Below are 16,817 nucleotides of genomic sequence, written 5' to 3' on the forward strand. Positions count from 1 at the left end.
TCCATCAACACTAAGGCCATAAATATTTGTTAACAGCCGTGTGCTTCCATCAAATTTTAATTCAGATTAAATCATACAATGTGAGCGAACACACTGTGAGAGATTAATGCACAATGTCTTACTAACACTGCTTCCATCCTGTAGGTAACAGATGAAGGGCGCACAGACAAAATGTTACGAGTAGAATTTGTTCTGTTCTGCTTTTTTTCTTCAAGTAGAAGTTATGTACATCAAATAAAAGATCTATATCAAACTAAATGCGCTTTACCAAATGGGTTTGGGAAAAATCTGTGTACACCCTTCACCTCTAGAACATGAGGAACTTCATGACAGGAACTGAACATATCACCATTCAACTGTACTTCTGACGATTAGAGACGCTTCACTGCTCACTACTGCCTCTCCTGGAGATTCAGGCTGAGCAGGCGTAGAAATGAAGGACCACCCCACCTCTTTACGTTCACTCTTAACTGGAGCACAGTTCAGTTACAATCAGCGTAGTGTTGGAGTCTGTACGCACAATGGTGAACTTAACCTTGACACCAGTGTTACTCTGCACCTTCAGTAAGTACATATATTACATTTATCACTATAAATGCTAGCTGATGTTCTAAACTTGAATCTACCAAAACTGATACTTAGAAACATTTCATGAATAATCTTTTGTTTTAGGTTGGATCTCTGTCTCAGTCTCTGAGTTTTACACAGTGGAGGTTCAGCCTGGTGAAGAAGTCACACTGCTGTGCTCCAACTTCAGCAGTATACCCACAAATATATTCTGGTTCAAACTGGTCAATGGACCCTACATCACCCGCATCTCAGCTATGTTGAGCTCTGATCAAAATGCTTTCTTCTACGATGGATTTGACACTGGCAAATTTAATATGACATCCAACACCACTACTCTCTTTCTGAAGATCAAACCTGTGGATTTAACTGACTCTGGACTGTACTTCTGTGGATCTAACCAAGGGCAATACTCAGTAACTGTCTCAGTTGCAGTTATAGCTACAAATTTAAGAGTTCAAGGTAAGACAGCTCTGAAGTACTTTTTTTATATCAATATGTACCCCATTTCAGACATGATGTGTACAACTACTGATTTCAACCCACAACAGGTTGAATATTTTATATACTCTTCTATCGTTCATCTTTCTTGTAGAAGTGCTAAGTGATGGGTTTACAAATGTGATGACTGTGATCCTGGCCGGTACAATGGTTTTCCCTCTAATGGTCATATGTCTGGTCGTCAAAATCCAAACATGTCATACAGGTATATATTTTTATTTAAAATGCACATGCAAACATTTGTAGCTATTAACTGATGGCGTTTTGGTTTCTGTCATTTAGGTGAAAATGAGGAAGTGATTCCACAACATACTGAGGTAATGACATGTTTCCCTTTGATTAACATGGACTAATCAATATATTGCACGATTTAATTAATTTGACAAGAAGTTTGTGAGATTAATGATTATTTTATTTTCAGAATACGGCCAGTTCTCTGAACGATGTAGATGAGGGGCTGCATTCATCAGCTATAAGGAGGAGGAGGAGGCCAGCTTCAGAGAGACTAGTGGAATCTTATGTTATTTATGCTACCAGAGGATAGCCTCATGCAGCGGATTTGACATACATCAGTCAAACTCTTGCGTAACAAATTCCCACAATTTGAGGTAACACTTTTTCCTGTTAAGTTTGGGTTTTTAATTTTGCATTAAGAATAAGTAATATGGTTGCTGTTAATCATACCAGAGTCAGTTTGCCTCAATCATCAACGGAGAATGACTGATCCTTCATGTAAAACATTTTGAATGTTCATCTTATTACAGCAATATCTACATCCCTGCTGCCTCTGTCTGCACATACAACCTCTTATCTTCAGAGAATTCAAATTCAATAAAAAAAAATAAAAATAAAAATAAAAAAAAATGCATTGTATCAATTGTGTTTTAACCTGAGGAATTTAAATTGTTTTTAAGACATATTAGCTGCTTTCAACAATAAAAAAAAATAAATATTGGTACTGAGAGTTGATCTTGCCTCTGGTATTACTGGTATCATTCTACTTTCTTGTTGACCCCTGCATCTGTACTGTCTAGAGCAGTGAAAGTGTGACTAAGTTTCCCACGACTTGTGAGACAGGAAGAGACAGCACAGCTGAATATGAAGTGAGTTCAGTTTGGCATTGATGACGTGTTTTAAGCTGTGAATGAGATTCAATGGTGTTCAACATCTCTCCCTTTGCTGTAAAGTCTTTGAAAACACAATGCATCAATTTGTGTGCAGTTTCTTATTATTGGCGTCAAAGTAAGTGGATAATATTAGGGAAAAGCTCATCCATAAAAAAAAAAAAAAGACAGTAATTTTTGTTCAGCACTTCACCCCCATCTGCCCCATTTTCTTCCCCTGTGGTTACATACAGCACTGTCTGCATCAGTGAGCTTTCACCTGTATATCTGTAGTTAATGAGGTCACAGCCAGAGGAAATTCGACTTGCAGCTCTGCACCATAACCACAAACTAGCTTCATGTTCCCACAGACTACAAATACACTGAAGATATATTTTCGATTGTATTTAAATAGATGCGAAAGGTGGTAGGAGGTGGAAATCACTGTCCTGAATCATACTTAAATTCAAATTACTTTCATTACATGCCAGGGGTGTAACAGTGCATAAAATTCACAGCTCGGTATAACCCTTAGATTTGGAGTCACCACATTTCAGCTCAGCGGATTACAAAAGAAATAATTAAACAATAACAATGCCCTTCTCTCTTTTCATGAACACATAGGACAACCTTAAGTTAAAACCTTTTCGCCTTCAACCAGGGTAAACTTCAGAGGGGTTGCAGGTTATGGTCATGCAGTAATTCAGATTAAATGATGTAGTGCATGTTAACACAATGTAACGACGAGGTTAACACAATGTCTTACTAACACTGCTAACGTATAAATATGCTTTCAAAATTAATTAGATGGATCACAGAAGGAATCAAATAATAAGTCTATGTGAAACTAATCATACCAATCAATGCGCCCTCCCATCCCCTACCTAATTTTTTGACAGCAAGTGAACATATGAAGGCGAGACGCTGCTCTGAAGATTTGTTATCCGAGTTACCGCAGACATCCTCTGTCAGCTCCAACAAGTCTGGAGGAGCCGTTTCTACATGTGCTTTAGAAACACTTGCATCCTGCTTGTGGATATTCATTTAAAAATATGTCAGAACTGTTGTGATCACTGGTCACAAGATAGCAAAGTGACACTTTTGCACAGTCTCATATCAAAGCATGTTCTCTGCTGGCTGCACGTTATAAGACATGACAGAATATGTCAAAACCACAGCAGGTGAAGATCCCCATTCCTTTGCACTGTTGCAGACAAGTGAACCTGCAAACTTTGTGATTAGGTACACTAACTGCTCTTAGCGATGAGATTATGTATTAGATTACACTGATGTAAACAGGTTTATTATTAACATTAGCATTAACATTAGAGAATAACAGTTGCAATAGTTTTACGTTGTGATAGTCTGTGGCTCAATATAATGCAGACAAAAAGGCTAATCCTCATTGGGAGGTTGTTGGGACACAGTCAAATAATGGTTAGCAATGAGAATATCTCAAATGTTTTTAACAAGACCACATAGTTCTGTTCTCCTTTCAGATGTTGATTTGCATCCATTTTCATAAAAGCAGTGACAAACAGCGTCAGTCTGAGCAGACGTACAAATGAAGAACCACCCCACCTCTTTATGTCGAGATCACTCTTAACTGGAGCACAGTTCAGTTACAATCAGTGTAGTGGTGGAGTCTTACTGTACGCACAATGGTGAACCTTACCTTGATACCAGTGTTACTCTGCACCTTCAGTAAGTACATATATTACATTTTATCACTAGAACTGCTAGCCGACGTTCTAAACTTTAATCCACTGGAATTGATACTTAGAAACATTTCATGAATAATCTTTTGTTTCAGGTTGGATTTCTGTCTCAGTCTCTGAGTTTTACACAGTGGAGGTTCAGCCTGGTGAAGAAGTCACACTGCTGTGCTCCAACTTTAGCAGTTTTCCCGCAAATATATTCTGGTTCAAACTGGTCAATGGAAACAATATCACCCGCATCACATACATGACGAGCTCTGATGGAAGTGCTTCGGTCTGTGATGGATTTCAAGACGGCAGATTTAATATGTCATCCAACACCACTACTCTTTTTCTGAACATCAAACCTGTGAATTTATCTGACTCTGGGCTGTACCTCTGTGGATTTCACCACGGACAAGACGCAGTAACTGTCTCAATAATGGCTACAAATTTAAGGGTCCAAGGTAAGATTACTCTGAGGTTCTTTTCTATATCAACAGTACCTTTTTTCTTGTAGTATCTAAGGACTGAGAGGTTGAATATTTTAAAATGGAGTTTTATCATTTATCTTTATTGTAGAAGTGCTAAATGTAGAGTTTACAAATGTGACCACTGTGATCCTGGCCGGTGTAACCGTTCTCCTTCTAATGGTCATCATATGTCTGGTCGTCAAAACCCGGACATTTCATACAGGTATTTATACGTTTTTATTTTAAATGCAAATGCTCTAAGTTATTAACTGATGGATTTTCCGTTTCTGTCATTTAGCTCAACACGAGGAAGTGAATCCTCAGCACACTGAGGTAATGACATTTTTTCCTTTCGATTAATATCATGGATTTAATTCTTTTAAATAGTGATGTATAAATTCAGTGACTGCAATTTTATTTTCAGAACGTGGGCTCTGATTCTCTCAACTACGCAGCTGTGAGTTTCCGTCCCAAAGCAAAGATCAGCAGCAGGCCTGCAGCAGAGAGAGAACTGGAGACACATGTAGTGTACGCTGCCACCAGATAGATAATTCAGCTCAACTCATGCTTTGTCATATTGAAGTAATGGGTGGTGGATGGGAGACATTGTGATGACATTCAAAAAACTAAATAAAAAAAAAATCATTGTGTAATAAATATGTAATGTAAATACAATCTCTATACAACAAAACATGACTGATGTGTAATGGAGGTGGAGTTGGTCAGAACATTGTCGACACTCCAGATTGTCTTTGAGTTTCTAAAGAGTGACACCAAGAAAGATTTGATATTGAAACCTGAACTGTATTAATAAGGTTCCTTTTTGAAGTTACATGATTCAGACAGATATTAAGTTGCACATAAATCGGGCAATATAGGTAGAACTGTGGATGTTTTATTCTCAAATACAAATACTTTGACAAGAGTGATGTGTCAGTTGAGTGATGACTAATCAGTTCATCATTGTGAACATAAGTTTTGGATGAAAAGCAATGACCCTCTTTGATGGCAGCAGTCACCCCCTGCAGGATGCTGCCTGACACAGACACACAAAAACAGTTTAGGAAGAACTCAAAAAACATGAACAGCACAAGGTGTTGACTTGGCCTCCAAATTCACTAGATCCCAAAGTGATCAACTATCTGTCGGATGCACTGAAACAAGCCTGATCCAGAAAGAACTCTCTCCACAACCCATAGGAACCAAAAGTCCCCACTAACAACATTATGTTGGCAGACACCACAGGACACCTTCAGAAGGCCCGTGTCCACTCTTTAATGAGTCACAACTGTTTTGGAGGCACAAAGGAGACCTGAACAATATCAGAAAGGTGGTCATAATGTTATGCCAGAATGGTGTAAACAAAAGGTCAAGAATATGGCTGGTGTTGATGGAACCGTGTCAGGTAAGAATAGTGTAAAATAAAAAATAAAAAACGATGTCACTCAGGACAGTTTTGACTGAATAAAACTTATCACCAGTGTTTCCATACTAGACAATAACATCTGTGTTTGAGGTGAGTCCTTGTCGGAAACACAATAGATGAGGACACAACTATGATTCCCAGACACTTAAAAGAATCAACAATCAGACATAAGTCACTGTACTGTCCTATTACACTCACTGGCTACCTTGAGGGTCAGAAACACTACTTAGGTAGGCTGTGGCATTTAAACGATATTCAACTAGTATGAAGGATGCCAAAGTAAGCCAAGAAAATGTCCCCTACACAATTAGCCACCAGCCAGAACCATTGCCACTGATTACCTCCAGTGTATCATTTCAGCCCTTGCTGACATAAGCAAACATCTATCATTACCTGGATGTTGAACTAGGCCTCATGTAACAGCTGGTTTGGGCCAACTGCATTCACACTGCTTTCAGACAGACATGGTTCTGGTTCTGGCTCCAGTTCCGTTCTGGAGTCTGAGAAGCTTGGTGCGTTCTGGCGAACAAGCCCACGTTCACACCAATTTAAGTGGAACCACAGTGGGCGTAGGTCACGTCACCCCAGTTTAGAGGGAGGAACCCAAGTGGAAGGAGATTACTCTGTGTTACTAAGTTAACAGTAAACAAACACAGTTACAGCAAATGGCAGATTGCATGGAGTGAGTGGTATGTAAAAAGTATATGTAGGCCGATACGTCCTATATATCTTGCAGATGTAACTATATCCAAGGCAGACATGGCTACTGGAGCTACCACAACACAGCAAGACAACGGATATTTAATACAACTTTTAACATAACAATCTGCAGACCACTGCACGCTCTTGAGAACCAAGTTTTCAGGTTCTGAACCCATTATTTTTTCGGTCTGAGTGCGCCGGCCGGTTCAAAATTTCACAGCAGCATGGAGCCCTGCTGGTGTGAAAGCCCTATCACATCCTTAGTGTACATCATTGTACAAGAGTAAGTCATCAGTCATCAGTCTGGACTATTCATGGATTCACACACATGGTGACCAAGTCTGATTCAGCTATAAAATTAATTCATGAGATCAACTTATTCAGCTCTCCGATTTTGGTGAACCTGTGATTTTTATATGCTGAAGGAGAGGAAATCCATTTGTCTTCTGCTGTTATTGTGAAAGTTGTTATCTGACCAACTGAAGACCTCTGTCAACTCTAACCAGTCTGGTCATTCCTTTCAGACCTCACCCTCTCTTCAGGAGAAGAGCACTTGCAGAAAAAAAAAAAAAAAAAAAAAAAAAAACATGCCACAATAAAAGTTGCGGAAATAAATTTTAAACTATATTCTGTTTTTTTTTTTAAGGACATTTCCTTTAGTTTCTAACATACACTTCACTACAGACACTGTCTGGATAACTGCATGAAAAGGAAGGAGTACAGTCATTTCTACATTTGTCCTGATAAGACAACAAAGAGCTCCATTAGAATCAAGAACCACCACCAAGATCAATAAACTAATTAAGACTGATTTATTTTGGAAGAGATGTTGTTATATTTGCTGAACACATGTACACCAAATACATCCCAGAGTCAAGTGTGCCACTTCTCGTGTGGTCACATTTAGTAGACCTGCACAAACTGAACTCACTCTCTCTGTTCAAAAGATGCCTGTAGCAAAGTGACACTTGCACACAGCCTCATATCAAAGCATGTCCTCTGCTGGCAGTACATTTTAAAACATCACACACATCAAAACCACAGCAGTTGAAGGTCACAGCTACTTCTATTGTGTACATCTGAGGCTACTAAGCCCTGCAAACATTAATTCTTGACTGAAGGAGTGGAAATCAATGTGGTCTTTGTTGCTGAATGGTAACAAACAAAAAAAGAGAAAATACTTTCTAAAACGATGAGCATGGTCATAAAAGTTATAAAATCAGCAGAGAAACCTCATGTTCAATAGCTATCAGGACAATGTGTTATGTATCATCAATGCCGCCTGTGACAGTAAGGTTAAACCACTATTTAGTGAGGAGCGTGCAGAAGTACAATACACTTTAATGTAACTGTTAGATATGTGATGGAACAGCCCAAGGGGTGGGTCCTCAGACTTCACTTCCTTATTCTCCAATGTTTTAAACAGACTGATAAATCAGTTCTCATTTAAAATTTAGTTTGAAGGTTATCACAAATATTTTTAACAAGACCACATTATCCTTTTCTCCTTTCATGTTCTGATTTTTACCCATATAAAAGCAGAGGCAAACAGTGTCAGTCTGAGCAGCCGTACAAATCAAGGACCACCCCACCTTTCTACGTTGAGATCACTCTTAACTAGAGCACAGTTGAGTAACAATCATTGTAGTGGTGGAGTCTTACTGTACGCACAATGGTGAACTTTACCTTGATACCAGTGTTACTCTGCACCTTCAGTAAGTACAGCCATTACATTTTATCACTATAACTGCTAGCTGGTGTTCTATTTTTTAATATGCCGGAGCTCATACGTTTATTTGTCATGAATAATCTTTTGTTTCAGGTTGGATCTCTGTCTCAGTCTCTGAGTTTTACACAGTGGAAGTTCAGCCTGGTGAAGAAGTCACACTGCTGTGCTCCAACTTTACCAACTTCCTCACTCACACACACTGGTTAAAACTCGGCAATGATAACAATATCCGCAGCATCTCATCTATGTCCAGTGCTGATCAAAAAGCTTTGTTTTATGATGGATTTGACACTGGCAGATTTAATATGACATCCAACACCACTACTCTCTTTCTGAACATCAAACCTGTGGATTCATCTGACTCTGGGCTGTACCTCTGTGGATTTAACCATGGAAACGACTCAGTAACTGTCTCAATAATGGCTACAAATTTAAGGGTTCAAGGTAAGATTGATATGAAGTTGTTTTTTTATATTAATATGTCCCCCTTTTCATATAAGTACTAACTCCAACCCACAGTGGGTTGAATACTTTATATTCCGTTTTATTATTTATCTTTCTCGTAGAAGTGTCAAGTAATGAGTTTACCGATGTGACGACTGTGATCCTGGCCGGTGTAACGGTTTTCCTTCTAATGATCATCATCAGTCTGGCTGTCAAAATCAGGACACTTTATACAGGTATTTATGTGTGTTCTTTCAAATGCATGTTCTTAGTTAGTAATTGATGAATTTTCTGTTTCTGTCATTTAGGTAAAAATGAGGAAGTGAACCTGCAACCCACTGAGGTAATGATATTCTAAGCTTTAAGACTGACTGATATATATTGCATGGTTTAATTTATTTAAAAGGTGATGTGTGAGATTAGTAACTGTAATTTTTATTTTCAGAACATGGGCTCTGATTCTCTCAACTACGCAGCTCTGAGTTTCTGTCCTAAAGCAAAAAACAGCAGAAGGCCTGCAGCAGAGAGAGAACTGGAACAACATGTAGTGTACGCTGCCTCAAGATAGACTCAAAATAACTCAGTACAACTTATGCTTTACCATATTGAAGTAGTTGTGGACAGTTTGTGTGGCTGGTGGATGGACATTGTGATGATCTTTTGAAACTATAATAAATTATATGTTTATGCAAATGTATGCAGTCTTGCCCATTTTAATTAAAACATCTAAGAGCAAAATAATATCACTGATATGTGACTGGAGGGGTATGATGAAAGGACAGATTATTTTTTAGTGTGAGAGTTTCAGCTACAGAGAAATAGAGAGATCAAAAACTAAGTTTAACAGGAAGACTGTGGTCTGACTACAACTCAAAGCCAAGAGGCAACTCTGACAAGCAAAGAAACAGGCCAGCTTTGAGTAGATTTTGATGAAGCAAAGAAATTTAATCACCCAGTCACTGTATTTGCATGTCAAACATGCAGCAACTACAAGAACACCATCCTCTGTTAGCATTAAGTTCTTTAACATACCAACAATAGTGTTGGCAACAAAGCTGAACTCAGACGCAATATCTTTAACCACAGGAAGGCAAACCTCCCACTCTCTTCATCACAAACCCGCCAGTAAGACTCCAACTTTCACACATCACCACCAAGAATTGTTCCCCTCAAATAGGAAAATATTTAAGGCCAAATTAGTTTCTTCATAGGCCCATCCCTTTCTCCAGCCGAAACACAGCAACGGATTTTCCTCATCGCCAGAGCCTAAAATGTCCGCTCTCAACAAGTGAACTACAGAACGATGATCTTTCTATGTGGCTGCAGTTTAATACTTTAACTATTAAAATGATTAGAGCCCAAGTCCGTTGGGTGTTCATACAATGCATGGTAAATATTTTTGAGCTTTTTTTGAGGTTTAAAACACTCTTTTTTGGTAAAGTTTATCATTAGAGGTACTCGAGTTGACTTTGACCAATCCCCTTGTTGTGATGCTGTAGGCCCAGGCTGCCGACTGCAGAGACTTGGGTCTCCTTTGCTCATATGCCAGTACTTCAAAATGTTCAAACTGTTTCTCAAAATATTTATTTGAATTTAGGAACATACTTCTGCCACACTGCCACCTACTTCTGCCTTGTTAGCCACAAGCAGAAGTAGGTGCTACTTTCTGTCAAAACGTTCCCTTTGCTACTTTCACCTACAGGGGGTTTCAGGCTTAGGATCAATTAAAACATATTGAACCTGTTTTGATCGTTACTGGCACTATATAAATAAAATTGAATTGAATTATTTGCCATGAACCTTAACTGAACCCCTTGCATACCTGCAGTGCATTGCATCTCAAACTACCTTAAACCAAAAACTTGCACACAGCCCATGACATTATCATTTAATCAACCCAGTGTGGCTACCCACATTGGGTTGAATCTAATTAACCATAACGCAAATCACTTTTAGCACCTCTGAACAAATTGAAAACACAAATAAAGCACAACATGAAACAACACCCTCAGCCCAACATTATTCAAAGCCATGAGAGTCTCTGTCCATGGTGCTGACTGTAGATTTTTCACAGCAGACTTTCTGAGTTGTCTAACTGTACTGTACAGTATACTGTACAAAAACTGTATAAAGATGGATGACAGCAGGATCAGCTCTACCTAATTCAGTGCCCTAGGTGGAATTGATGTAATGCTACTGTTTTGTAGCTGTACTTAAACAGAGTACACCCATAGTGTTGCACCACTACATTAGGTTTGTTGTGTCATTCTACTTCACCTAGTACATTTTAGAAAGTTTGATATAAAAGTGGGCACTAAACAAACACACATTTTGAAGAATGCCTACATTTACTTACCTACACAATAGTAACACTAACAACAACAAAAAAACATAGCAGTGTGTCAAAAACCACAAACAACTGGTTAAACTTACATGCTTCAGAGGGTGGCGTTTGTGTTGATGTTGTATCATAAGACCCCTCTCCAGCAGCTGAGTGGGCGAATCTGTAAATATTTTCTGAGTGTATCTTGACAGATAGAGTATATAAACATATTACTGCACAATTAAGAAAACCAATGCTGCAGCTTACAGACTACCATTTGCATCAGTTGGCTACTTAATATCAAATGTATTAACTACAGTAGGAGAACCAAGCAGCAACAACATTGTCATGATTGTCATGACTATGGTAAAATTAATTTTCAACTCTCCCAACCATAATGATGTGATGGAACGGGAATTAAATACCATATTGGACATACAGGCGAGGATGAGAACCGGTAGCAAAATTCAAAATTCGACAGAACACCGACGGAAGCAAATACTGACAATTTGATTCCTCTCATGATTTATTTATCCTTCTAATTAGCCATCTTTGCAATTGTTATCATTATTCCGTGTGTTAAGCTGGGACCTCAAGCTTTGTAGTTTGGAGTGAAAGACATAGCTAGCTAATCTATCTATTCCAAGATGTAGAGTGATCTTTGCTGACTGGCTGGGTGAAAACCATGTGCTTCTCGACTGCACTACAGAAAGTGACCATATGCGGTTATTTCAACCTAGCTAGCTATTGTCTTCATACAAAACAACATTAAAAAAAGATGACAATATTACATACCTTTATCATGGGAGTTCTTCTCCTCCTCCTCTTTTCTTCTCTTTCAGTATTGATATAGAACGGAAACACGAAACGGAAACAACAATGGACAATGCGCGTGTCAGGGCACAAATAGAAAGAGCGGGAAGACAATGAGGCAGGCACCACCAACAGCAACATCAGCAGTTTACAGAACCGAATGGGAAAAGGATGGGAAAAGGATAACAATTTTACTGGGGGCTTATGACATAATGTTGTATGGACCTAATTTGCAAGGTTTTACCTCAGGTCAAATGCTGTTTTTTTTTTAAAGTGACACATGATTGTGATTTTGATTTGTTTGTTGTAAAAATTTTATTTGATGTAAAAGTTGAAGTTTTAAGCAGCTGAAGTGAATTTTTGTTTGAAGGGACACGGTTTTTATTTTTGATTTAGTGTTTTGAATGCAGTTTACCTGTTTAAAAAAAAGGCTTTCTTCTGCAGCTTTCTTCATGCTTTATCAAGCATTGTAGAAGTTAAAGTGAATTAACTGATGTTTATTCTTAATATAATGGATTATATAGGGATTAAATGTCGAAATACTGGCGATACAGGACCTCGATACATAATGATTAAGAACATGGTTAAATATGACCAATATTTTGGATTGTTCAGGTGGGTACGCTGTTCTTCACCAGTGCTGTTTATTTAAAGGTAAAACTGTATTATAAGTTACACTATACACGTTCTGTGGTAATGTTTCACTGTAACAGATGGCCCTGCGCGAGGTCAGATTGGGTGTGCGTGATAATTTTCCTTAAAATACGATCATTCTAAGCTTCTGGTATGGCCTGGCAACACTGGCCCTGTAAGATCCTGAGTATCTGAAGGTTTAAGAAGCTGAAGTGAATTTTTGTTTGAAGGGACACAGTTTTTATTTTTGAATTAGTGTTTTGAAAGCAAGTGAACTGTTAAAAAGAAATAAAAAGCTTTCTTCGGCAGCTTTCTTCATGCTTTATCAAGCATTGTAGTACTTAAAGTGAGCTAATTGATGTTTATTCTTAATATAACAGATTATATAGGGATTAATGGATTAAGTGTCGAAATATTGATAATGCAGGACCTCGATACATAATGATTAAGAACATGGCTAAATATGGCCAATATTCTGGGCAGTTCAGGTGCAAGATCCTGAATATCTAAACTTGTAAAATGGCGTATCCCCGAGAAAATAGCGTCAGTTTAGCCAATGCACGGAAATGGGGACGCGTTGTGCATATCGATAAAGCGCTAACATAACTTAGGACTATCAAATATAAGACACTCTCTGTAATACAACAGCCAGAGTGTTGCATTGCAAACAAAGTAGATGTTTGTTTGACTTACCAGCACCTGAAGCTCTATGTTCTTCATGCGTTGTCCTACAATTTAAGGCCCTTACCTTAAATCTCTTGCTATTGGAGTCGACATCCTCCACCACAGACGATATCTTTCGGGCAATATCGACGCCTTCTTTGTCCGCACTGTTTAAAAAAACCTTTAAAAAATCCCGTATCTGAGTTGTCATGTCGTCCAACGTCCACCATTTTTTAATAGTTTCTCGCACAAAGTTTGCTAAAGTCCGCTAGGTTAGCTTACATTATTAGCAGCAGTCGTGCAAAAAACAACACGCTCCCGCTTATTTCACATTGTTGGAAACTTCTAACTTAACTTACATGTTTTACTAATGTTACACCAAGATTATGAAACGTCGTCCCGCAAAACGTCCCCAGAGTCTTTCCCGTGTAGAGCGTCGCAGTAGAGTAGAGTTGCGTTTCTAATCGAAGGGTGATAATCAATTTCACCTGAATGCACTTGATGTGACTTCCTGTAATGCAGTGCAATACCGCGGGTGACCACACACGCACAATAACTACACATTGTCATGCACGAGGGCGCTGTTTCACTATTTTAAAGAAACTGCTTAAGTTTGTGATACGGAGGAGTTACAAAACTGTGACCTAACTAACAAATTAATGGTTAGGTAATGGGACATCCACAAAATTCGGTAAATTAGTTTATTATTATTATTATTATTACTATTGTTGTTGTTGTTGTTGTTGTTTTTCACACCACTCAGGCTGCTTTTAGAAAAAGAAATGTGCCACAAGCAAAGTGGATGAAAACAATTTTAATGTTGATTGATTGATTGATTTTTAAGGACATTTCCTGAAGTTCCTTACATGCAATACGCTGCACCAACATAACTGTCTGTTGCTATGGTTATTTGTTTTGAAAGAGCTGTTTGTACTTTTGCTGAACACCTTTACACCAGTTTACACTCCAGAGTGTAAAGTGTCACTTCTGGCGTGATAACAAGTCACACCCAACAGACACATACAAAGTGAACTCACTCTCTCTGTTGCCTGTAGCAAAGTGACACTTGCACACAGCCTCATATTAAAGCATGTTCTCTGGAGGCTGCACATTTTAAGCCATGACAGAGTATGTCAAAACCACAGCAGGTGAAGGTCACATCGTTCTTTATTGTGCACATTTGAGGCAAGTACGCTACTACTGAAGAGGAATTCGATCATTTTTATCGGTCAGGTAAGATTTAAACTGCTCAGACTGTATTGCGTAAACTCATGTGCACATTTTTGCCTTTGTGTTGAAGAATTAACAGACTACAGCTTTTAAAACTGTTCAAAGATTAACAATGGATATGGATATATTCTTAGATGTAAGATCATGTAAGATGAAAGTACCCTTTAATATATTTGTTGGTGATATTACTACATTGCGACATAATAAAATTCTGCTAAATGATAAACTTGACGAGTACCCAGATTGTTCAAGTATATTGTAGTCAGTAATGTCAAACCACACACAGTGATGTGTATGGAAGTTCAATCCACTTTCATAATAACACAACTGTTATATATCTGATAGAACAGACTACACTTCCTTATTCTGCAATGTTTTATAGAGACTGATACATCAGTTCTCATCATTTAAGTTTTGTTTAAATATCATCTCACGACATTTTTAACAAGACCACATTATCCTCTTCTCCTTTCAGATGTTAATTCTCACCCATTTAAAAGAAGTTAGACAGGGTCAGTCTGACCAGACATAGAAATGAAGAACCACCCCACCTCTTTAATTTACGTACGCTCTTAACTGGAGCACAGTTCAGTTACAATCATTGTAGTGGGGGAGTCTGACTGTACGCACAATGGTGAACTTTACCTTGATACCAGCCTTACTCTGCACCTTCAGTAAGTACAGCCATTACATTTTTCACTATAACTGCTAGTTGATGTTCTAAATTGTAATATACCAGATTTGGCACTTAGAAACATTTCATGAATAAACTTTTGTTTCAGGTTGGATCTCTGTCTCAGTCTCTGAGTTTTACACAGTGGAGGTTGAGCTTGGTGAAGGAGCCACACTGCTGTGCTCCAACTTTAGCAGTTCACCCGTAAATATACTCTGGTTCAAACTGGTCAATGGAGTCGATATCACCCGCATTTCTTCTATATCCATCTCTGGAAATATTTCGTTTTATGATGGATTTGACACTGGCAGATTTAATATGACATCCAACACCACCACTCTCTTTCTGAACATCAAACCTGTGGATTCATCTGACTCTGGGCTGTACCTCTGTGGATTTTACAATGGAATCGGCTCAATAACTGTCTCACGGATGGCTGCAAATTTAAAGGTTCAAGGTAAGATTACTATAAAGTACTTCTGTATCAATAAGGACCCTTTTTCACACATGATGTATATAAGTACTGACTTCAGCACACAAGAGGTTGAACATTTCATCCACAGTTTTATCGTTAATCTTTCTAGTAGACGTGCCAACTGATGAGTTTACAAATGTGACGACTGTGATCCTGGCCGGTGTAACAGTTTTCCTTCTTATTGTCGTCATATGTCTGGTCGTCAAAATCTGGACACTTTATACAGGTATTTATGTGTTTTTATTTAAAATGTACATGCATGTTTTAAGTTATTAACCGATGGATTTTCTGTTTCTGTCATTTAGCTCAGTCCGAGGACGTGAATCCACAACACACTGAGGTAATGACATTTTTACCTCAGATTAAGATGTTGCATGACTTAATTCTTTTAATAAGCGATGTGTGAGATCAGTGATTGTAATTATTTTATTTTCAGAACGTGGGCTCTGATTCTCTCAACTACGCAGCTGTGAGTTTCCATCCCAAAGCAAAGAGCAGCAGAAGGCCTGCAGCAGAGAGAAAACTGGAACCACATGTAGTGTACTCTGCCACAAGATAGACTCAAAATAACTCAACTCATGCTTTATCACAGTGAGCTGCTTGTGGGTCGTTTGTGTTGCTGGTGGACGAGAGACTACTGTGATGCCATTAAAAAAAAGAAAAAAAAAACAATGTAATTTTGTAATAAAGATTTTGTGTTTGTGCCATCTCTACCATTTCAGTTAATATGAAAGACATTAGATGGAGGTGGAGTCACTTAGGTCTGTGATGTCAGGACAGATCATCTTTTAGTGTGAGAGAGTGTCTGCTGTCTGTAGAGAATCAGAGAGATCGGAGTCTAATGTTGACAGGAAGACTGTGGTCTGACTACCACTCAAAGCCACAAGGCCACTCTGACAAACACAGAAATGCAACAGTTTTAAATAGATTTTGAGAAAAGTAAAGAAGAAAAAAAAAAACATTTAATCACCTAGTGTCCTCATTTGTATGTTAAATACGCACCAAATACTATAATGCATTCCACTGTTAGCATAAAGGAGTGCAACATACCAACAATATGAATGAATGAATATCTTCAACCACAGGAAAGCTAACCCCCCCCCCTACACACACACACACACACACACACACACACGAAAGCTAACACCCCCCCTCCCCCCCCCCCCCACACACACACACACACACGCACACACACACACACGCACACACATACACATAGGACACACATCTTCATAGCCCTTCATCGACAGCCCCGTTGTCAAGCTGCATTACAGAGAGACAGAGTCATACACACAATAAACACACAATGAGGAACTTTATCTTGGTGACACTTTTACTTTTCAGCCTCAGTAAGTCATAAACTGC

At 38.5% G+C, this 16,817-nt stretch overlaps 3 protein-coding genes and 1 long non-coding RNA gene across 4 annotated transcripts; all 4 read left to right on the forward strand.

Annotated features, from left to right (window-relative positions):
- The first annotated feature begins 378 nt into the window (after positions 1 to 378).
- LOC125012437 lies at positions 379 to 2,544 on the forward strand. Its single transcript, XM_047592401.1, has 5 exons — positions 379 to 564; positions 673 to 1,029; positions 1,163 to 1,273; positions 1,351 to 1,385; positions 1,490 to 2,544. The coding sequence occupies exons 1-5, from the start codon at positions 522 to 524 to the stop codon at positions 1,610 to 1,612; spliced, it is 669 nt and encodes a 222-aa protein (XP_047448357.1). The 5' UTR covers positions 379 to 521; the 3' UTR covers positions 1,613 to 2,544.
- Positions 2,545 to 3,452: 908 nt separating this feature from the next.
- Positions 3,453 to 5,261, forward strand: LOC125012463. Its single transcript, XM_047592437.1, has 5 exons — positions 3,453 to 3,875; positions 3,985 to 4,335; positions 4,451 to 4,564; positions 4,640 to 4,674; positions 4,766 to 5,261. The coding sequence occupies exons 1-5, from the start codon at positions 3,833 to 3,835 to the stop codon at positions 4,886 to 4,888; spliced, it is 666 nt and encodes a 221-aa protein (XP_047448393.1). The 5' UTR covers positions 3,453 to 3,832; the 3' UTR covers positions 4,889 to 5,261.
- A 2,415-nt stretch (positions 5,262 to 7,676) lies between these two features.
- LOC125012564 lies at positions 7,677 to 9,335 on the forward strand. The gene is made up of 3 exons (XR_007113298.1): positions 7,677 to 8,184; positions 8,292 to 8,985; positions 9,088 to 9,335. It is a non-coding gene; the product is annotated as an uncharacterized LOC125012564 (long non-coding RNA).
- Positions 9,336 to 14,153: 4,818 nt separating this feature from the next.
- Positions 14,154 to 16,548, forward strand: LOC125012456. The gene is made up of 6 exons (XM_047592426.1): positions 14,154 to 14,307; positions 14,780 to 14,978; positions 15,087 to 15,434; positions 15,562 to 15,678; positions 15,758 to 15,792; positions 15,889 to 16,548. The coding sequence occupies exons 2-6, from the start codon at positions 14,936 to 14,938 to the stop codon at positions 16,009 to 16,011; spliced, it is 666 nt and encodes a 221-aa protein (XP_047448382.1). The 5' UTR covers positions 14,154 to 14,307; positions 14,780 to 14,935; the 3' UTR covers positions 16,012 to 16,548.
- The last annotated feature ends 269 nt before the right edge of the window (positions 16,549 to 16,817 follow it).

This window comes from Mugil cephalus, chromosome 1 (genome assembly GCF_022458985.1).
Source record: "Mugil cephalus isolate CIBA_MC_2020 chromosome 1, CIBA_Mcephalus_1.1, whole genome shotgun sequence".
In the NCBI taxonomy this organism is placed as follows: domain Eukaryota; kingdom Metazoa; phylum Chordata; class Actinopteri; order Mugiliformes; family Mugilidae; genus Mugil; species Mugil cephalus.